This window comes from Ursus maritimus, unplaced genomic scaffold (genome assembly GCF_017311325.1).
Source record: "Ursus maritimus isolate PB19 unplaced genomic scaffold, ASM1731132v1 scaffold_29, whole genome shotgun sequence".
Lineage (NCBI taxonomy): Eukaryota > Metazoa > Chordata > Mammalia > Carnivora > Ursidae > Ursus > Ursus maritimus.
In genome coordinates, this window is record NW_024425452.1 from 33,664,197 (window position 1) to 33,684,607 (window position 20,411).

Genomic DNA, 20,411 nt, shown 5'->3' on the forward strand with positions numbered 1-20,411 from the left:
ATCACGGCGGGGGAGGATCCGCTGGCCCCGCCTCGCCCACTTGCGGATCATGCGCAGCTCTCGCCTGCGGAACTGCGGATCCAGGTTCTGAGAGGGCTTGGGGCTGTTTCTATTGAATGACCGGGAAGGGTGAGGCCCCCGCGGTGGCCCGGGGGTTGGGGCCGAGGGTCGTGGGCCATCAGAGCACTGCGACCGACAAAACGCAGTCCCCACCTCCGAATTTGGGTCTCAGAGGGTGGCAGTCTTGCTTTCCTGGGAAGCCAGGGTTCCTAGTGGTCTCAGATGGGGGGTACCAACCCCGATTTGGGGCCTCTTGACAAGGTGGTCTCGGCCATTTCCCCTTTACCCGCATCCCCTTCTAGATCTTCGAGGTTCATCTCCCCAAACTTTGACTCCGGGAGCCTTCTCGAGCCGCTGCCCCCGTCCCATCTCCCCGCACCAGCTCTCACTAAACATTTTATTAATGTACCTGTAGCCTGGGCCCCTCGGGACACCAGGTAGACGCATAATCGTCCGGAGCTATTAGGATGCCATCCCGGGGTGATGTGGCTCCGCGGAGAGCCGTAAAGGCCCGCTTGGGAGGGGTCCTTGGCGCTGGGGCCGAGGCGCCGCAACTGGCGTTGGGGGCGGCGGGGCCCTCAAGACCCCGGAGCCAAGGGACGCGACCACAGCCTCGACAGACTGCGGGTCCTACTCGCCACAGGGCGCATCTCCGCCCAAGCCTGACACCCTAGTAGGATTCGCGAGCGGGGCTCCTTGCCTTTCTCAGAATTCAGGCTTGCAAAGCATCTGCAGGTGTTTGGCAACCACCTGCAACGGAATAATTTGGAACACCTGTTGAAAGCCCAGATTCCCGGATTTAAATCGCAATAGGGGGTGGGCGTGGGGAGGTAACGGACTGCGAATCTGAATTTTAACGAGGTGTCTTGAGGGATGTTGTGCATACTAGATTTGGGGGTTGGGAGATAAAGCGAAGAAAGAGTTAAGAGTCCCGGTTTGTGCCCCTAGCTGTCGGTGCACAGCGTTCCTGCAAAACTGCTTAAACGGAAAAGGGACCTTCGGGAAATTTCTCTGGACACCGCTGAAAATTAACAAACCTAGTGCCCCTGGGTCTTTCCAGTTTTCCTGCAGGTGGATTTCGAGGCAACATGTCTGCTTCAATGAAAGAATGCCTGCAGCTTCAGCTGCTAGAGATGGAAATGCTGTTTTCTATGTTTCCTAACCAAGGAGAAGTAAAACTTGAAGATGTTAATGTCCTGACGCATATAAAGCGATATTTGGAAGGCACAAGGGAGGCGCTGCCGCCAAAAATCGAATTTGTGATTACCCTACAGATTGAGGAGCCCAAGGTAAGTACCTTGAGTTGTTTTCATTGTTGCCGGGTGCCCGGTTTTTAGTGGAAATACTTGGAACGTGAGATTTCTGTCCAGGAAGCAAATAGAGAATATTCCAGATTCGTATATCCTTTACTTGTTTGAAAGTGAAATATGTAAAATGTGGGATGCCCTGTAAGTTGTCTTCAATAAATATCGTGAATTTTACATAAATATGCACATCTTTTTAACAAATATGTGGTGTTTTTATTTAAAACATCTTGCATTCTCATACATTATTCTGTTCACTCAACCAGTTTTTTTTTTACCATTCCAACTATTGTAGTATGTACTGTCTTGTACATGTATCATGATTTTCATAAAGCTAAATATTGCCTTTAGCAAAACTGACTTGTAAGGAGTGGATGAACACTTCTTTGGTGGCACCATGACACAAAGCAAATACAGACAGGAAATCTAAATACTAAAAATGAATTTAACCTTCATCTTCTGAGCCATTGTCTCCAGCAACATGAGCATAGCATGGGTAACAAGTGGCCTAGGCTTTTCAGAACCCCACCTCTAGTGATTTCCTGCTCAATCTTCAGCTGTCATTCCCTCAAAGAAGATCTCCTGGTTCCCAGACTACTGTCTCACTGGTTACACATTTCAGTGGATCCCTGTGCTTCTCACCATTGAAATTAAGTACTTGCGATGTGTAAATATTAGTTTAATGTCTGTCTCCTTCACTAGGCTCTAGTCCTTCACGAAGAGCAGAAATTATGTCTAGCTTCTTCACTTCTTTATCCTAGCATGGGTTCCCTGACACATGGTGGGTGTTCAGTAAATACTGGAATGCATGAATGCATAAAGGGAAGGAATAGTGTAAGTGACGTTCTCAGTACAGTCTCTGGCCCATAGCTGACACTTAATAGTAGCAATAACTGTTATATTTATCAAAATCATGCCGTTGCCACTGATAGACTAGCTTAGATGATTTTTTGGTACTTAAATGTATTTGATTTTCATTTTAAGGTGAAAATTGATTTGCAAGTAACCATGCCTCACAGCTACCCCTATGCAGCATTGCAGCTGTTTGGACGGTCCTCGGAGCTTGACAGACAACAGCAACTACTACTCAACAAGGGTCTCACTTCTTATATAGGGACTTTCGATCCAGGTGAGCTCTGTGTCTGTGCGGCAATCCAGTGGTTGCAGGACAATAGTGCCTCCTATTTCCTGAACAGAAAGCTTGTTTACGAACCAGCTACACAAGCAAAGCCGGTCAGGAACACATTCCTCCGGATGTGGATCTACAGTCACCACATATATCAGCAGGACCTGAGAAAAAAGATTTTGGATGTTGGGAAAAGGTTAGATGTGACTGGATTTTGCATGACAGGAAAGCCGGGTATAATCTGTGTGGAGGGCTTCAAAGAGCACTGTGAGGAATTCTGGCACACAATTAGGTATCCCAACTGGAAACACATTTCCTGTAAGCATGCTGAAAGTGTCGAAACCGAGGGAAATGGAGAGGATCTGCGCCTTTTCCATTCTTTCGAAGAATTACTCCTTGAGGCCCATGGTGACTATGGATTAAGGAATGACTATCACATGAATCTGGGCCAATTCTTAGAATTTCTAAAAAAACACAAAAGTGAGCATGTGTTCCAGATATTATTTGGTATTGAAAGCAAGAGTTCAGACTCCTAGGAAGCTATTAAGAGGCCTATGCTTATAATTTCAGTAAGGCAGTACTTCTGTTAGTAAGACCAAAATAAAAGGGCCAGTGGCTGTTCGCATCCTCTGTGAGACTCCTAGCCCCAGAATTTTTACCTGGTAATGAGACACAAAGGCCTTTTAACTTTATAACAGTGCAATTGTGATGTTATCTCTGTGTTCTTGTGTTAACTGAAAACTATTTAATTGTAAGTTAATAAAAACAGTCAATTTAACCAGTGAAGCTGACTTGATTGAAGAGGAGTCCAAAGCCCGTAATTAATATTGATAGTCAGGTTGCAACTCTGAACTCATAAATAGTATTCCTCTCTTTCGTGATATTAGCACATGATGACACAGCACATTTTCTTTCTTTATTAGAGAATGAATTCTAAGTCAAGCTTAAAGTGAGAAAAGCACATGTTGACTACATTTCTTTAAGTCAAACCCCATATTTATAGTTTTTTCTTTTAGTAAAACTTGATCCTAACTGCAGTGACAGAGGCATCAGAGCAGTGAAGTCTCAAGAGTAATGAGGATGACACCTAATGCTATGTGTTCTTTGGCTGCCTGTTTTCACCAGCTGATTAATGATACTAAAGATAAGGATACCGATATTCTTAGTTCTTATACACAGAAAAAGATGTGGTTTCGTGCCTACAAAGTGTTCCACAAGTTATGCGTACTGGCAGCCTTCGCCTGTGAGCCAGGACGCATTGTTTCGTAGGGTGGGAGTGTTGAGGAGGACCACATTGGATGGCTCTGCTCCATCACCTTGGGGGAAAAAATCAAGCTCAGCATGATTTGGTGAGAAGTCACTGCCCTCTCCTCTGTAAATTCCTGGCTTCACCAGCCTTTGTCAGAAATGAGAGTTTATTTTGATGACAGTGACCCCTATTTAACTAGCACCTGCCACACCTTTTCCTTTTCATTGCAAAGTATCCACCGTCCCTAGGAATTTCTGGGAGTCCCACCTCTGTTAAGAGATGTCCTGAGCTGACTGTGCAACTTTCTCTGGTTTCCATGGTCTCTCTTTAGCCACGACTGCCCTTTCTCAGGGAGTATTTCATTCTCCTGCTGGCCTCAGGCACCCCACTGATGCCCTGGTCCCCTCAGGATGCCAAAAATGGATGCTGAGAGTTAGTAACTTGGAGGGGAATGAGCGCCTCACTCCCTATGTTGTGATACACTCTCTGAGATGCCACACATTGCTGCATGAGCCCGGGAGCTTACAGAATTTTTGGTGAAATGGTGCATTCTGTTTTACTTTCTGTGTCTGGGATGCAGACACATGTCCTTGAGCTAGGGCAAGGATATAATGCAACAGCAGACCCTGCACTAAGCTGACTCTCTTGACTTGGAGAACTTGGAACTGGGTCTACTCTGCCGTGCCCACACTCTTAGCTCAGAATGAGTTTCAGGACACAACTCAGACCTTCAAACCAAGGCTTTCATTATGGGCCTGCCCTGCCAGATGATCCAGCTTGCCTGTTCGTGTTTTAATCCTAGCCTTGGATGTGGCTGGGACCCAAGCAAGGGCCTTATACTTTACCTTTACCTATATACAAAGGGAAGAAATAGGACTTACCTTGCCAAAGACTCACTTCTCAATCTTTGTCAGGACTGAAAACAATATAGGAGTCAGTATCCTGCATAATCTCCCCAAGACCATTCAGTAAGTAGCATTCACAAGTTTTTAGGCCCTAAACTATCAATGTGACTCTGTTAATTTTTTTTCCATATTAGGTGCCATCCACCTAATAATGTGCCTAACTCTCTCATAGAGGTTTTTTTTTTTCTATAATTAAATTAGCAGAAGTAGTGATAGAAAGATAAAGAAGCTTAAAGAAGTATAATATAGAAGAAAAAATTACGTAATTCACTAAATGAAAGGAATAACTTACGAACTCTTTACTGCTTCTGGAGCTATTTTGGTGGTAATTTTTCAGAACCGATATTTACATGGTTGGTATTACCGTACCGCAATACTTTTTTCCTATCAGAAACACTAGCAATAGACATTAATTATGAGAGAAGTAAATAGACATATATGATAATTCAAAGCTCAGCTTTGTATGTATGGTAGACTGCTAGTTTTCTTTGCCCACCTGATAGGAGCACAGACCACCCTCCTCCCCTAGCTCCTCCCACACACCTCCCCTCCAACACACACACACACAAACACACACATACAACACTTACTCTGAGGAACTGCCCTTTCTCTGTATGGTTTGGGAGAAGTAACTGAAATTAAATCACCGTCTGGCAGCCTTCTGGAGAGATGGTTTTGAGCTCTTGCTGCTTAAACCCATAGTGCCACCCTCATTTCCAGCCCACTGAATGTTCAGTTGTTCAACACTTCTTCTGAGCTACCCAACATCTGACCTTTTTTTCTTTAAAGTCAGAATCAGTATGAATTGCTTGGAATTTAAGAATCATGATATTGTATACATTATATTTTTAAATGGCTATTTGAAAAGAATGCTCTTTATAAATATTGCAGTGTCTTTTTAAAAGTTACTGATTAAATCAACCTTTCTTCACATATGTTCTCTGCTTCTCATTCCTTACTAGTGTATTATGTGTTGGTCTAAAGGTTGAGGATAGTGGATTGCATAGTGGATTAAGGGGTGGGCCAGATGAGCTGACGGACATAATACAAGGACCTCTAAAACATCCTATATTAAATCAGAAATATGTTGCCTGTGAATTTGAGTTTCCATATATGACTGTTTAACATGCCAGCCATCCCTTCAGAGAACTTGTGAAGGCTTGAGGGAGCCTATCTGAGCCAAAGAACCCTTTTGAACAGAACTATTTTCTTTCATTTGCTTTTATCTTATGTAGCGCAGTAGTAAGTTGAAAGACTAAGTATTTTCTGAAGATGACATGGTTTGCTCAAAAATCCTTGTTTTATACAGAATCCTGATTTGCCTCAAAACCCTGAGCCCATTTGGGTCTCATTCATAAGGTCTACATGGTAGAACTACTTTCCCTGCCACCTGGGCCAGGTAGAGCAGCCTTTTTCTGAGCCCAGTTAAAGCTAGAAGCATTTCGATCAACCCGTAAGTCAGTTTGAGCAGTGGACACAAGTTTCACAGAAGCCGGCAGACACTGACCTCCTTAGTCAAGGTGTAACAAAGTACACAATTAGTCTTCACTATGGAGGTAATATTCTAACATGCATCAAACATCCGACCTCCACAAATCTGGCTGAGGGTGTAGACTCTTGTGCTTTCATGAGATCTTAGCAGGTATTCAGGAAATCTCATGATGCCTGTGTTCTAGGTCCTATGAACATATCATCATCAATTTGTTAGACCAGCGGGATGCCCTGTGTAGCAGTGAGATGATCAAGGTCTGGTGTCAAGAATTATATTCGGGCACAGAATCAGAGAGTTAATGGAACTTTGAAAAAAGACAACCTGTAATGTTGTTTATTGATAGCACAAACTGCTGCAGTGGGCCTCTACTTAATGGAATACAGGAAAAACAAGAAAGCATTGGTCTAATCAGTAGCTACCTGTTGATTTGCTCCAAGAAAGAGAACTTGTCAGCTGCAGTTGGAATCACTGTCTGATTAAGTTAATATGATCCAAAGATCGTATTAAGTCAAGACGTGGTAAGAATCACACCTCTGTTTCTTTTAAAGCTTTTGATGGTGGGACTTACGACTGTAAATCATTGGGTAGTTTCTGCCAAAATAACCCTTTCTTGTGTGTGATTAGGGATCCAGTGTGGTGATAGATGATGAAGAAATTAATTCTAACTCTTCACTGAGAAAATGACTAGACAATGGATTTGTTTCTCTATACACTTAGTCCTAAGCATACACTTAGTCCCATAGACCACAATAATTTCTGAGACCCTAGAAATTTGTATTTGTTCAGAGCTCTGTTGCCAGGTGATTTCCAAAAGGACTAGTGGTTTCCTTTCTGCAATGCATTGTTATTCTAGTAAATGGAACCTCAAAGGAAGATTTTGGATGTTACAGAGTTCATCACCTTAGGGGTCTTTCATTCAATATCTATGCATGGCAATTTGCTGAAGGCCTTGACACTCTATACTGGTGGCTCTTTTCTGCTATTGTTGTTATTATACATAGCAAGTAGAGCCTACATTGGGTTGCCCACCTATTTGGTACTAAGCCCAGCTGATATTTAGCTGATATATACTGGTGTGGTTGTATCAGTTGTAATCACTGGCACTCATTTTTCTTGGTCAATATCTGTGCTTAGTTGTTAGATTTTTTCAACATCATTTCGGCCTATGAGGCCCAGTGATTTACTGGCCACCATCAAAGATTTCTGTCCAAACTATGCTGATTACAGTGGACCAGCTTCCTATTATAACTGTTTCCATTGTGTCTCCATTTGTTAATTGCTGCAAAGCATGGCTATTCAGCCTCTATCAACCCCAAAATTTTGATGTCTCCATTAAAATAGGGAGCCTATATAATATACTATTAAAAAAGTAAAATTAAAAGTAAATTAGTAAATAAATAGGGAGCCCATTTTTAACCACAGCATTCCCTACAAGTCTCCCAGAGTCATTAAAATGTCCTCAATTAAAAAAAAAAAAGTCCTCAGTAAAATTCTGACTCCATTAATACATTAAAAGGATCATACACCATGAACAAGTGGGACATATTCAAGGGATGCAAGGATGGTTCAACATCAGCAAATCAGTCAATGTGATACATCCATTAACAAAATGAAGGGAAAAAAATCATGATCATCTCAACAGATGAAGCATTTGACAAAATTCAATATCCATTTATAATAAAAATTCTGAACAAAGTGTTTATAGAGGGCATAAAAAAGCCAAATATTACAAGCCCACAGCTAATATTACACTCAATGGTAAAAAGCTGAAAATTCTTCCTCTCAATCAGGAACAAGGCAAAAATGCCCATTCTTACCATTATGTTCTTCAACATAGTATCAGAAGTCCTAGCCAGAGCAATTAGGCAAGAAAAAGAAATAAAAGGCATCCAAATTTGAAAGAGAAGTAAAACTGCCTCTATTTGCAGATGACATGATACTATATATAGAAAACCTTAAAGACTCTTCCAAAAATCTTGTTAGAATTAGTAAATGAATTCAGTAAAGTTGCAGGATACAAAATCAATATACGAAATCTGTTGCATTTCCATACACTAATAACAAACTATCTTAAAGAAAAATTAAGAAAACAATCCCATTTACAATTGCATAAAAAAAAAACCCTCGAAATAAATTTAACCAAACAAATGAAAGATCTGTACACTGAAAACTGTAAGACATTAATGAAAGAAATTGAAGACAACAAAAATAAATGAAAGGTATTCCATGTTCATGGACTGGAAGAATTAATATTGTTAAAATGTCCATATTGCCCAAAGCAAATCTACAGATTCAATGCAACCCCTATCAAAATGCCAATAGCATTTTTCACAGAAATGCAAAAACAACCACCACCACCACCACCACCGAAAATTTGCATAGAACCACAAAAGAACCCAAATAGTCAAAGCAATCTTGAGAAAAAAGAACAAAGCTGGAAGCATCACACTTCCTGATTTCAAACTGTATCACAAAGCCATCATGATCAAATAGTATGGCACTGGCATAAAAACAGACGTATAGACCACTGGAACAAAATAGCCCACTCATATACGGTCAATTAATTTACAACAAAGGAGTCAAGAATATACAACAGGGAAAGGACAGTCTTTCAATAACTGTTGGAAAAACTGGACAGCCACAAGCAAAAGAGTGAAACTCAGCCACTATCCTACATCATTTACAAAAACCAACTCAAAATGGATTAAAGATTTGAATGAAAAACCTGAAACCATAAAATCCCTAGAAGAAAGCATAAGCAGTAAGCACCTTGATGTCAGTTTTGGTGATGATTTTTTAGATTTGACACCAAAAGCAAAGGCAAAAAAAGTAAAAATAAACAACTGAGACTACATCAAAACTAAAAAACTTCCACAAAAAGAAACCATCAACAAAATGAAAAGGTAACTTACCAAATGGGAGGAAATATTTGCAAATCATATATCTGATAATAGGTTAATATCAAAAATAAAGAACTCACACAACTCAATTTAAAAAATCCAATTAAACAACAGGCAGAGGATCTGAATAGACATTTTTTCAAAGAAGACATAGAGATGGCCAACAAATACATGAAAAGATGTTCCACATCACTCATCATCAGGTAAATGCGAATCAAAGCCACAATGAGATGTTACGTCACACCTGGTAGAATGGCTATTATTGAAAAGAAAGAACAAGTGTTGATGAGGATGTGGAGAAAAGAGACCAATTGTGCACTGTTGGTGGGAATGCAAATTGGTACAACCACTATGGAAAACAGTATGGAGATTCCTCAAAAAATTAAAAAGAGAAATACCAAATGATCTTCAATTCTACTTTTGGGTATTCATCCAAAGAAAATGAAAATGCTAATTGGAAAAGATATCTGCACATCCATGTTCATTAGAACATTATTTTTAATAGCTAAGATATGAAAACCTACATGTCCAATAGCAGATGAACGATAAAGAAAATGTAATAATATATATATATATATACACACACACACACACAGTTGTCATAAAAAAAAATGTTGCCATGTGTGACAACATGGATGAACCTTATGGGCATTATGCTAAGTGAAATAAGTCAGAGAAAGACAAATTCTGTGTCATCTCTTTTATATGTAGAATCTAAACAGGAATATTATGTACAGCACAGTGACTATAGTTAATAATGCAGTATTGCATATTTGAAGTTGCTGCGAGTAAATTTTAACAGTTCTTATCACAAGAAAAAAATTTGGTGATGGATGTTAACTGGACTTTTGGGATATTTTGCATTAATATATACAAATATCTAATCATGTTGTATATGTGAAACTAATATAATGTTAGTTACGCTCAATTTTTTAAGAAATTGCTTTTCATGGATGCTGCTAGTCCCATCGCCAATGTATTTCTCAAGGCTTTAGTGAAAGGAGGATGAGTGAAAGGTCTTCTTGGGAGATTTAGGAGATCACCAGGATTAAAATGGACTGATTGCACTTGACAAATCCACTCCAACATTCCCATCATTGAAATCTTTGAATTCCTTTACATTATTTCAAGGAATATTTGCATTCTCAATTTCATTTAATGTAGGCCTTGATTAAGTCCACATTTCAGTCAACTAATTGAACTAACAAGTAGAATGACTTTCAGCTGCTCAAGGCAACACACGGAATCCAGAATCTGTGGCAAGTGCACCCCTATCAATCAATTCTATCCAATCCAAAATTGCACCTCTCCTTTCTCAGTACATTTCCTTTGGTAAAAACATAGGCATTTTCCTAGTTTTTATACCATGACTTGAGCTGAGGAGTTAAGCCTCTGAGCCTCCATTTTCTCTTTCTTGAGGAGCCCATCTCTGTAGAAGCAACCACCCTATACCACCCTATCCCACAGTCTTGGATTTCCTCCCCTTTTACGCTTTTCGATGGCAGCAGCCATTTGTAGGCCCAAACCTTCCCATCCTCAGATGAGGCATTCCATCCATTTTTGCTTCATGTTTGTTTTTTGGGGGTCCCAAAGATATTTCAAGTCATTAATTTTTAACTTTATATTTTTACTATTTATATTTAGTTATTTAACCCATCTGAAGTCTCCCTTTTTATATGATATAAGGTACGGTTCTAGTTTTAATTTTCTCCGTGTGGTAGGCCAGTTTCCCCAATTCTTTTACTAAACACCTTACTCCTTGTATCTTGTAATTCGCATATTCAGGGGGCCTGTGGGCTTTCATGACTTTGATATATAATGAAAATACCTGGATTTTGGAGGTTAGTATAAGGTAATGTAAAAACACTTCATTAGTATTTTTTGTATCAATTATGTGTTGAAATAATATTCTGGAGGTGTCAGTCTGGAGGTTAATAAATTATTAACATGGATTCCACCTGTTTCTTCTTTTTACGAGGCCACTAGAAGTTACACAACTGGCTCACTTCCTTTTTCTGTAGGACAATTCTATTCTAAACTGTACCCTAGTGAAGAGAGAGCAGACTATGAAGCAAGATCAAACAGATTTAGAGCCCACCTCCTTCACTTATTAGTTCTGTGGACTTGGTAAGTTCCTTCGAATACCTACTTTGTAAGGAACTTGTAGGGACTACAGTAAATAAGATAATCTATACAGAATACTTGAAACCTAGTAAGTAATCATCCAATGCTTGTTTCATTACCTTTCTCTGAGGATAAGAAAGTAGTTCATTTAATCATAGCATACGGCAAATATGACTACACATGCATTAGATGAAGGTCATGCTGAAATTAGCTATTAGAATATTTCTTAAATGCATGCCCTGTCACATGACTGCCGGGACGCAACATTATCATTTTAAAACGTAATAATATTTTAAGAGAAAAAGACAATCATAATTTTATTCATTCAGTTTTTCTATGCTTTAATCAATCTTTTGCATGGGTAAATACATTTAGTTAGAGCTACAAGACAACAGGAAACAGACAAGAAATCAGCACTCTGGATCTTTTCATAACTCTATTGAAGAAATTCTTGACTAAATGTTACTTTCAGAAATACCCCCCACCCCTTCTATTCACACCTAAAACAATCCGTGAACCGTCAACCTTCAATAAATCATTTTATAGTATAGATTATCTTAAACATCCTCTTACACTTTTTAAAAGCATTACTTCAAAAACAAAGTTCTCCAAATAATTCTACAAATAAATAGCAAATGTTATTGCACCTGAGCTTAAGAATTTAAAACTGTTTCCATTTGTTCAGTTATTAACTTCTAAAGGAAAACCTGAAATTAATATTAATTTCTGGGCTATACATACTGACGGTAATTAGAGTATCTCAATACCTGATGTGAAGATAATTTCTGACATTGGGGAATTGGTTACAAAATCTCCTCCAAACCCAGAGGAAAGTGAGTTTGTTGTAACACAGCGAGCTCCTCATTACCTGAGCTAATCAAGGAAACACGAGGGTAGGTCACTTCTGTAGGAACCCAGCTTGTCTGGGAACCATGCTCTCACTCCTGACTCTGGAGATCTCTGTCCTAAGAGGTCGGCTCCACAGGCAGCCCTTTTCTCACGGAGATTATCAGCTTTCTCTCTCAGCTCTTCCCACAGCTCGGGCTTTGCTGAACCGAGGATACCAACCTCAGGACAGGGACCACAGTCTGCAAATGCCTAGCAGCAACAGTGCAGAGAATAGGGCATTCAGTCAAGGGCAGAAGAAAGGTGCTTCTAGAAGGGATATCTGACTGAGGACCAAGGTGATAAGATGTAACAATGGCAAAAGAATATTAAAATCTAAGGCTGCACAAGGCATTGTAAACAGCAAGGATCTTTCTCAGAAATGTTAGAGTTCAGTTGCACGAAAAGAACTAATCTAGGTTGGAATAAAAATACCTGAGAAGTTATTTTTCTCTAGGCAACAAAGTAAGTGTTGTTTCTGTTTTTAGCAAAAGTTCTCCTATGCCTAAATTCATTTGTTCTTATAAAAAAAGAGTAGATTTTTAACGAAACAGTCAACAAAAGAACTATGGATTTTAATGTTGAGTGTATCAATTTATTACTAATTTTGGTTTTTCCATTAGTTCCCTATATAAAAATGGTGTTTTTCTCAGTAGTAGGTACAACAGCTTTTAAAGAGAACTTGGGCAAAATAAGAGAGAAACCATAAATAACAAGAAAGCAAATGAAGCAAAATTGTCTAGTGTGATGTTCACCCTAAAGTAAATTAATATCCTTCCATGAACTTTTATTGTTAAAGTAAAATTCTTAGTCTAATGAATTACTATAAAAGATTCCAATCTTTAAAAATTATGAAAGACTTTAAGATCTCATTAACAGAATTAGAAATGTCAGCTATTATGCTAGTGGTCAAGTTTGGTCTGTATTTTCTGAGCCTCTTTAGGCCAAGAATAACAATCAGGTAGAATCTGGTCATAATCAGTATTATACATCTGAGAGCGGACAAAGGCCTCCTTGTTTGAGGGTTCAGGATAAACTGTGGCTGTCTTTTCTTGGTAAGCATCTTTCACAATCTAGGAATAAAAAAAAGAATATTAATTACTTTAATGAATAGCGTTGATAGTGAGCACATGTCAGTTTTTATCTGTTTCAAAAAATTATGTCTTGTCTGTTTAAAAAAATTAAGTTAGATACAATAAAAGCACACATACACAAAGAAGGTATAAAATGAAAATGCAGTTTTAATCATAGCAGGAGGAGAATATATCAGCAACAGAAAGTGTGCACAGGAGCGATTTATCAAATGTGGTCATAACAGGGTTTCACAGATAATCCAGTGGCAAAAGTCTTCACATGAACTGCATGATAATTAACTTGAACTAAACACCTTAATATTCCTGCTAAGTCTGAACCCAGCGTGCAGTTTCAACAATCCCTATGCTGACCACAGCCTCCTACAAAATGTCCTCATTTATCCCCCGCTCACCTAATTAGCTGGGCTCTGCGGTCAGTTTCAGGGCTCCTCGCCAGGATCACAGAATCTCCTTCCCCTGTCTTGCTGTCACACTCACCATTCTGGTGCCCAGTCTGGGGAACCCTCAGTGCTGGCTTTCTTCCTTCATGGCTGCCCCCTGTGACGCCACACTTGTCTTAACCCTACCTGGGTCCATGTGGTCACACATGATGCTTTTACCCTTTTCTTAAACAAACAAAAACCCTTTCTCTCTTCATTCCCACAAGGCAATTTCAAACCTTCCTCTGTCAAATCTGCATTGGATTGTCATCCCTGGAATGAGAACATTTCAGCTAATCAGAGAAAACAATCTCAATTTCTCCTTCCAACAACTCAAACTATCTTCTCTGTATCTTTAAACATTTGCTCTTCCTTTACTTTCTTTGAAAAGAATGGATTCTCCCTCTTGTCAAAATTAATCATTCTATACGTGCTCTTAATTCACTCCAGTCGTAAAAAAGCAATCACAGGGAGCTGTTTGTGTAATCAAGTTACTTGGATAAGTCTGATTTTGAAGACTATATTGGAATGACTAAGTATCTCTTCTCAATGCAAAATTAGGCATTTGTGAAAAATTATGGTTACAAAGACCGTACCATATTATGGAGAAATGTTTGTGAAAAACACGAAATAGATCTAATCATCATGATTAGGACGATATTAGCAAAGAAAGCAAGCAAATGAAAAAAGACTGGCGGCATACACCGAAACAATAAAACTGCTTATGTTAGAAAAATAGAGTATTGGGTAGTTTCTTCTCTTTTTCCCAAACTACCTATAATGTGTTATTATTGCTTTTTAACAGCTTTTGTGAGATATAATTCACTGACTACAAAATCCAAACATTTAAGTGCACAATTAAATTATTTTTGTGAACTGGCAGAGTTGTGCGACTGTTACAACATCCAGTTTCTGAATGCCTCCATCACCCCAGAGCCCCTTGTGCGTTTTGCAATGGCTGTATTATGTTTATAATAAAACACATTGTTGCATTCCTGACACAGACTGTGTTCACTCCTCTTGCTGCTCCCAGGACCCACCATATCAATGATCCCCTCTCTAAGTGACGTCTTCATCCCTCTCTCCTTGTCAATGCCAGATTCTGCAAGCGCAGCTTGATTCTCTTGCTTTCCTAATTCTCCCTAGACTTAACTTCTGTGCTACTGAAATTGGTTTTGTAAAAGGTTCTGATAACTTTGTAGGTACTAAAAGTTCACCTGTGTTTCTCACCACCACAGCTGTGCCAGTCATAACTTTCACTCCCATCCTGACGCTGTGTCTTATCTAAATTCTGACATGCTGCTCAGTTCTGAGTCTCTTCTTAAAATCTTGACTTCTCTTCACTGGCTTCTTGCCTCTGGCTTCTTGCCTCTGTCTTCTGGACAGAATAATAAACGATGTTCTATCCTTGGTTCTCACCTGTCTATACCTGCTGTCTTGGTAGCCCCAACCACTCCCGGCGCTTCCCCCATTATCACACAGAAATACTGCCCACACCTTTATATCTAGTGTCTCTTTAAGTTTCAGTCACTTCCATCGACTTGCTGGAATTGTGGGAATTATATACGAATATGCCCTGAAACCTCAAGCTTGCAGTCTACTGAGACCATCTTCCTCCCTTGACTTGATTCTTTGTCCTAACTTCCCAGTTTCTGTCTCTGCACTCTGTGGTTTCCCATTATTTGAGGTGTAATATCTTAGTCTTTCTGAACTCCCCTGAGGTTCCCTGCTTTCGTACTTTCTCCCCTAATTGTAAGCTAACACCTTCTCGTTTAAATCTTCAAATTGAACTTAACATGATAATGTGCTGTTTGGTGCATTAACAATCCAAACTCATTAAAAACTAGGAGATACAAACAGTAGAAAATAGGATACTCTTTCGTGGATGGGTAACCAAGGAGATTATCGAAAGTTTTTTGAAGTATTGTGTGGTTTTTGAAGCATGCACCCTCAATCACCAAGACAAATAATGGTATGTGAGTCCTAAATATGGTTTGCTTTGATAAATTTGCTAATGGTTTTGATTTTCAACCAAAAGTAATTTTGCCCCTGAGGGGACACTTGACAATGTCTGGAGACATTTTTGGTTGTCACAACTGGGCAGAGGCTACTGGCATCTAGTGAGCAGAGGCCAGGTATGCTAAGCATTCCATAACGCCCAGGTAACCCCCACAACAAAGAGTCATCCAGCCAGTATGTGCATTGTGCTGAGGTTGAGAAACCCCAGTTTAAACATAAAACATATAAACATAACCACTATGGGCTAACCTCTGTAACCTCTGTCACCCAAAATTCATCTGTACTAACCCCCAGTACCTCAGACTGTGATTCTCTTTGGAGATAGGGCCTTTAAAGAGGTAATTAAGTTAAACTGAGGCTGTTTGGTGGGCCCTAATGAGTAGTGTTCATATAGGAAGGGTAAATTTCTCATACCAAGAGAACCAGGGATGTTTGTACACAAAGGAAAGACCACATGAGGACACAGAGAGAACAAGCTAAGGAGAGAGCCCTCCAAGAAAATCAAGCCTCCAACTCCCTACACTTAGACTGCTAGCCCTCAAACTGTTGTCTGAGCCATCAGGTCTGTGGTAGTTTGTTATGGCCACCCTAGTAGGTAAATACATTTATATTGCCAAAAAAGTCAATTTCTCACGCATCTTAATTAAAGACAATTTCTCTGAGTTTAGGTTCTTCTTGGCTAATTGTTCCAATAGTTCATCTGTCAGCCCAACAGCTTTGAGTTGCTTGCCCTCCCTGTTTTGCACCCTGCCCGGTATTATCAGTTGTGATCTTGAAGACGCCATACATCAAGGCGACATGGATAAGACAGGTGACAGGTGACTCGAGGTCTAAATATTGCTCTACCACATCTGCGGTATCTGTTGACTATCACAAGTATGATATGGAAAACAATAAATCAAAAAAAGGGGGGAAACCTACCCGAAATGAAACCCTACTAACTTATTTAGATTATGGAAGAGAAAAAGAATGATAGGGAAATTAATGATTCAGCCCAATTCTTCAATTCCTTGGGATGATATGTAGTTCCTAAACTCTCCTGAGGCGCTGTGTCTCATTTCTCTGACTTCTGACAAAATAAGCTGACACAGATATACATTTCGAGGAAGTACCTAAAAATGCATATTTAGCAACTGAAAGAAGGAAAAATAACGAGACTCGAACAAGAGTGGTTTTTACCTTCGTTGCGATTTTCAGAGAAACATCTCTAATGGAGTCCAAAGGAGGATAAAGCCGGCCCTCTTCCAAGTGTTTATCTGATACTTGCTGGGCTATAACCTTTCAAAAAAAGACAGACAAAAAATGTTTGACTTAATAGGATAACTAGGTGAATGGTCACGTATGGTGATGTATAGAAGTGGGTCACCTAATTTTGTCTCTCCCTTTGTCAATGCGAAAACTGAGCCCGGAGAGACTTGGGGATTGGTGGAGTCACACCATTAGTAAAGATGGGAATAGAATCTGCATTGTCGTTTGCTCTAGTTCCTTTTCTACTGTGCCCTGAAGTGCTGGAAGCTTTTCCTTCTGATATACTAGAGGAACAAGGGGGGAGAGGAGCAAGGAAGGCAGAGGAGGGTGACAGAATGAGGGGAAAGGACCCTGAAAATACAGGAGGGAAGGGGGACAAGGCTGATCACGTTGTTTCTCCTGGCTCACATATTCTTTTTTAAGATTAATTAATTTATTTTTAGAGTCAATTAATTAACGCACAGTGTATTATTAGTTTCAGAGGTAGAGGTCAGTGATTCATTGGTCTTCTACAACACCCAGTGCTCATTACATCACGTGCCCTCCTTAATGTCCATCACCCAGTTACCCCATCCCCCACCCCCTCCCTTCCAGCAACCCTCAGTTTGTTTCCCGTAGTTAAAAGTCTCTTATGGTTTGTCTCCCTCTCCAATTTAGTCTTGTTTTATTTTTTCCTCTCTCCCCATATTCTGGCACAAGAGGTGAAGGAGGAGGTTGAGAAAGCCATGTCGGAGTCCCACTGCAAGGACGATTTCAATTTACGCAGATTCTGAATTATCCTAATCACCTAACTGGCCTCGACATTTGGTGTCCCCAGACCCTTCCCTATTTCTAAATCAAATGGCATATACTTAAACATTTGCTAAGAGGGTAGGTCTTACAGTAAGCGTTCTTATCTCCTTCTCTCAAGCACACTCTGTCTGTCTCTCTGTCTCTCTGTCTCACACACACACATACACACACACCCCCCACAAAATAATAATAATAAAGAGAACAGGAAAGGGCTTTCAGCAGTGGTGGATATATTTATGGCATACGTTTTGGTGATCATTTCACAGGTGTGTATAAACTTATCTCCAACCTCATCAAGTTGTATAATTAAAAATGTACAGCTTTTTGTATGTCAATCATACCTCAATAAATTTTTTTTAATGAGACCAATTGACATTATACGCCTCCTGATGTGATGCACTGAGAAGGATGCAATTATTAGGCATTTAGTGCTCCTAACAAAACCGCATACCTTGAATTCAGTCATGAGGAAACAATCAGATAAACCCAAAGTGAGGAACATTGTAAAAAACAACTGGCCTGTATGCTCCAAAATGTCAGCGCCATACAGGAAAGACTGAAATATTCTTGCAGATTAAAGGATTAGTCTAGAGGCCATAAAGGCTGTTTTTTATAGATAATTGGCAAAATTTGAATTTGGACTGTGCATTAGATAATAATATTGTATCAGGGTTAAAGTTCCTAAATTGAAAATGGTACAAAGAGCACGTTAAAAAAATGTCCTGAAATATCTAGGGATTAAAGGACATAGTATTGCAAGTTGCTCTCAAATGGTTCAACAATAAAGTTCTATGTGCTAAGTTAGTTGCTAAACCTTCCGGGACACAGGTGGACTCAGCAACCGTGGCGTTCCCTCCGGCTCTAAGACTTTGAGGAGGATTTCAGTGGGGCAAGTCTAAACCAGTGGGTCTATTATTTAATAGACCTGAGGATAGTAGAAAATCTTCCTCGTTTGACACATTTTGAATAATCACTTATTTTTCAGTATCTCTTAATATCTTCTAGATTTTTTAATCATGAAATTATTTCTGCAATTGTTTTGTTCCACAGCAGATATGAAAGCATAAAACCAAGAGAGGTTTAAAAAAGCAGTTCCTGCCCTTGAGAAAGTTATAATTTAGTGAGGGAGAAAAAGAGAATGCTGAGCGAGGACAGCCTAGGCTAAAGGTGAAATGTGAGTGTTACGAAATCCAGAGAAACACTGGCAGGAGCTTGAGTACAGGACTGAAGGAGAGCTGGGAGTTAGACGAACAGGGAAAGGGTGGGCCCTCCAGAAGGAAGATTCAGACCAAAGCAGAGATGTATGAGCTGGACTCGGTGAGCCCAAGTGTCCTGATCTAGGGGGTCGGTATAGAGAATAAGGAGTGGAGCACTGTCAATGCCAAATTAAGGAGTTCTGGTTAAATCCTATGGGTGACTGAGGACTTCTGAACAAGGATATTGAGGCAGGGGTGTGGGGTGAAGGAGAGCGAGGTGAAGTTACTAGTATACATGTTATTTGATTAATATGATTGCATATTATGCAAAATATTATGTATAATTATATTAACAGAAAGTTGATCATAAAGAATTTTATAATAAAGACACTAACTCATTTATTTCTTGCCTTTGTAACAGGATGTTGAGTAAAACTTTCCCTTTGCCCCAGAATTGGTGATCAGCGCCCCCAACTCAAGTGCAAAGAGAATTAGGTGTTTCACATTATAACGAAGCCACCAGATAAGTGGGGACTGCCATCTCGCTCAGAGCTAACAGGCGGTGGAATCAGCCCTGCCACCCCCACAAACACAGCCACCCCTTCCCAGAAGGCGGAGGTGGGGAAGGATCAGGGAGAGTCGCTTGAACTATGGTTTGGCCTGGTGGGTGATGCAGTGGCTTTTCCTCACTCTTGCTGCATGCTGCCTCCTCTCAAGAGTTTGAGGGGCCTTCAAGAAGGAGAGACTGGCATTCTGTTCCCCACGTAGCCTGAGCAGTTACAGACATGCATATATAAGCAGAGGTGAAGAGAACAGGAGGGGAGAACCAGACAGAAAGGGGGGTTGCTGGGGAGCAGCCTGTACCCCGAGAAGGCATGAGCTCCCATCCAAGGCTGAGTGACGGCTGCAGAGGATGGTCCAACAGGCTGGGAAAGCTGTGGAAGGGGAGGGAGGCTGAGCTGGAGCCAGACCTCTCATGTCAGGCCCCAGAGGGTCCTTAAACTCTTGTATACATGCCCCAGGAGAAAGCCAGATTTTGGCCCCTGCCTCAAATGGTTTGATGGCCTAAAAAAGTGGAAAGTTAATAAAAGACATGTTTGCCCTTTTCCATGCCCTTCTTTTCTGTTTCCAACACATTTGAGGAAATAGGCCTCGATGAGAAGGGGGAGGAGGTTTTTCAGAGCCTGGCCACACTGGGGGACCAGTAAGAGAGAAGGTGGCTCCCTGCCAGCTGCTGCTGCGGCCTCTTGTACTGAAGGGAGAAGACATATCTGAATTGGATACAAATTCTGAACTGGACATATGTTTAATCATTGTCCACTGATGTATCCCGAGCACCCAGAATAATGCCTAGCACATAGTAGGTGCTTAATTAATACGCGTTAAAAGAATGAGTGAATTGAAACAAGTGAATGTTACTGAGATGCCATTAAGACAAAGAAAAGAGACACTTGATGGAGAACTATTCTGAACAGTGACTGGGGCAAAATAAAACCATTTTCTGTTGATTCCCCATTGAATATTGGGTGCTTTACAAAATCTTGTTACTCCTTGTTTTTCTGTAAAGGATTTTTAGCAGATTTAAATCAGTTGGCATT

General features: G+C 40.2%; 2 protein-coding genes across 3 annotated transcripts in view; one reads left to right on the top strand and one right to left on the bottom strand.

The window, feature by feature from the left end:
- The first annotated feature begins 42 nt into the window (after window positions 1–42).
- RWDD2A (RWD domain containing 2A) lies at window positions 43–3,268 on the top strand. 2 transcript variants are annotated; one of them, XM_008684880.2, is made up of 3 exons: window positions 43–129; window positions 1,121–1,349; window positions 2,349–3,268. In XM_008684880.2, exons 2-3 carry the CDS (start codon window positions 1,149–1,151, stop codon window positions 3,024–3,026), a joined length of 879 nt encoding a protein of 292 aa, XP_008683102.1. In that variant the 5' UTR covers window positions 43–129; window positions 1,121–1,148; the 3' UTR covers window positions 3,027–3,268. The 2 variants fall into 2 exon arrangements, with proteins under 2 accessions (XP_008683102.1, XP_040499637.1); XM_040643703.1 differs by having other exon boundaries at window positions 45–84.
- An 8,216-nt stretch (window positions 3,269–11,484) lies between these two features.
- Window positions 11,485–20,411, bottom strand: part of ME1 (malic enzyme 1) — a 175,329-nt gene continuing 166,402 nt past the window's right edge. The window contains exons 13-14 of the mRNA XM_040643704.1: window positions 16,757–16,855; window positions 11,485–13,118 (exon numbers count right to left, since the gene is read on the bottom strand). Coding sequence (XP_040499638.1) covers window positions 12,948–13,118; window positions 16,757–16,855 — 270 coding nt within the window. The 3' untranslated portion in view covers window positions 11,485–12,947. The remainder of the gene's footprint in view (window positions 13,119–16,756; window positions 16,856–20,411) is intronic.

What these genes read in the sequence shown, in the direction of transcription:
- RWDD2A (XM_040643703.1), top strand. Translation starts at nt 50, where the DNA reads ATGCGCAGCTCTCGCCTGCGGAACTGCGGATCCAG. An exon ending in CTGCGGAACTGCGGATCCAG is followed by an intron (nt 85 to 1,120) that starts GTTCTGAGAGGG and finishes GGGTCTTTCCAG; the next exon opens with TTTTCCTGCAGGTGGATTTC. An exon ending in TACAGATTGAGGAGCCCAAG is followed by an intron (nt 1,350 to 2,348) that starts GTAAGTACCTTG and finishes TTTCATTTTAAG; the next exon opens with GTGAAAATTGATTTGCAAGT.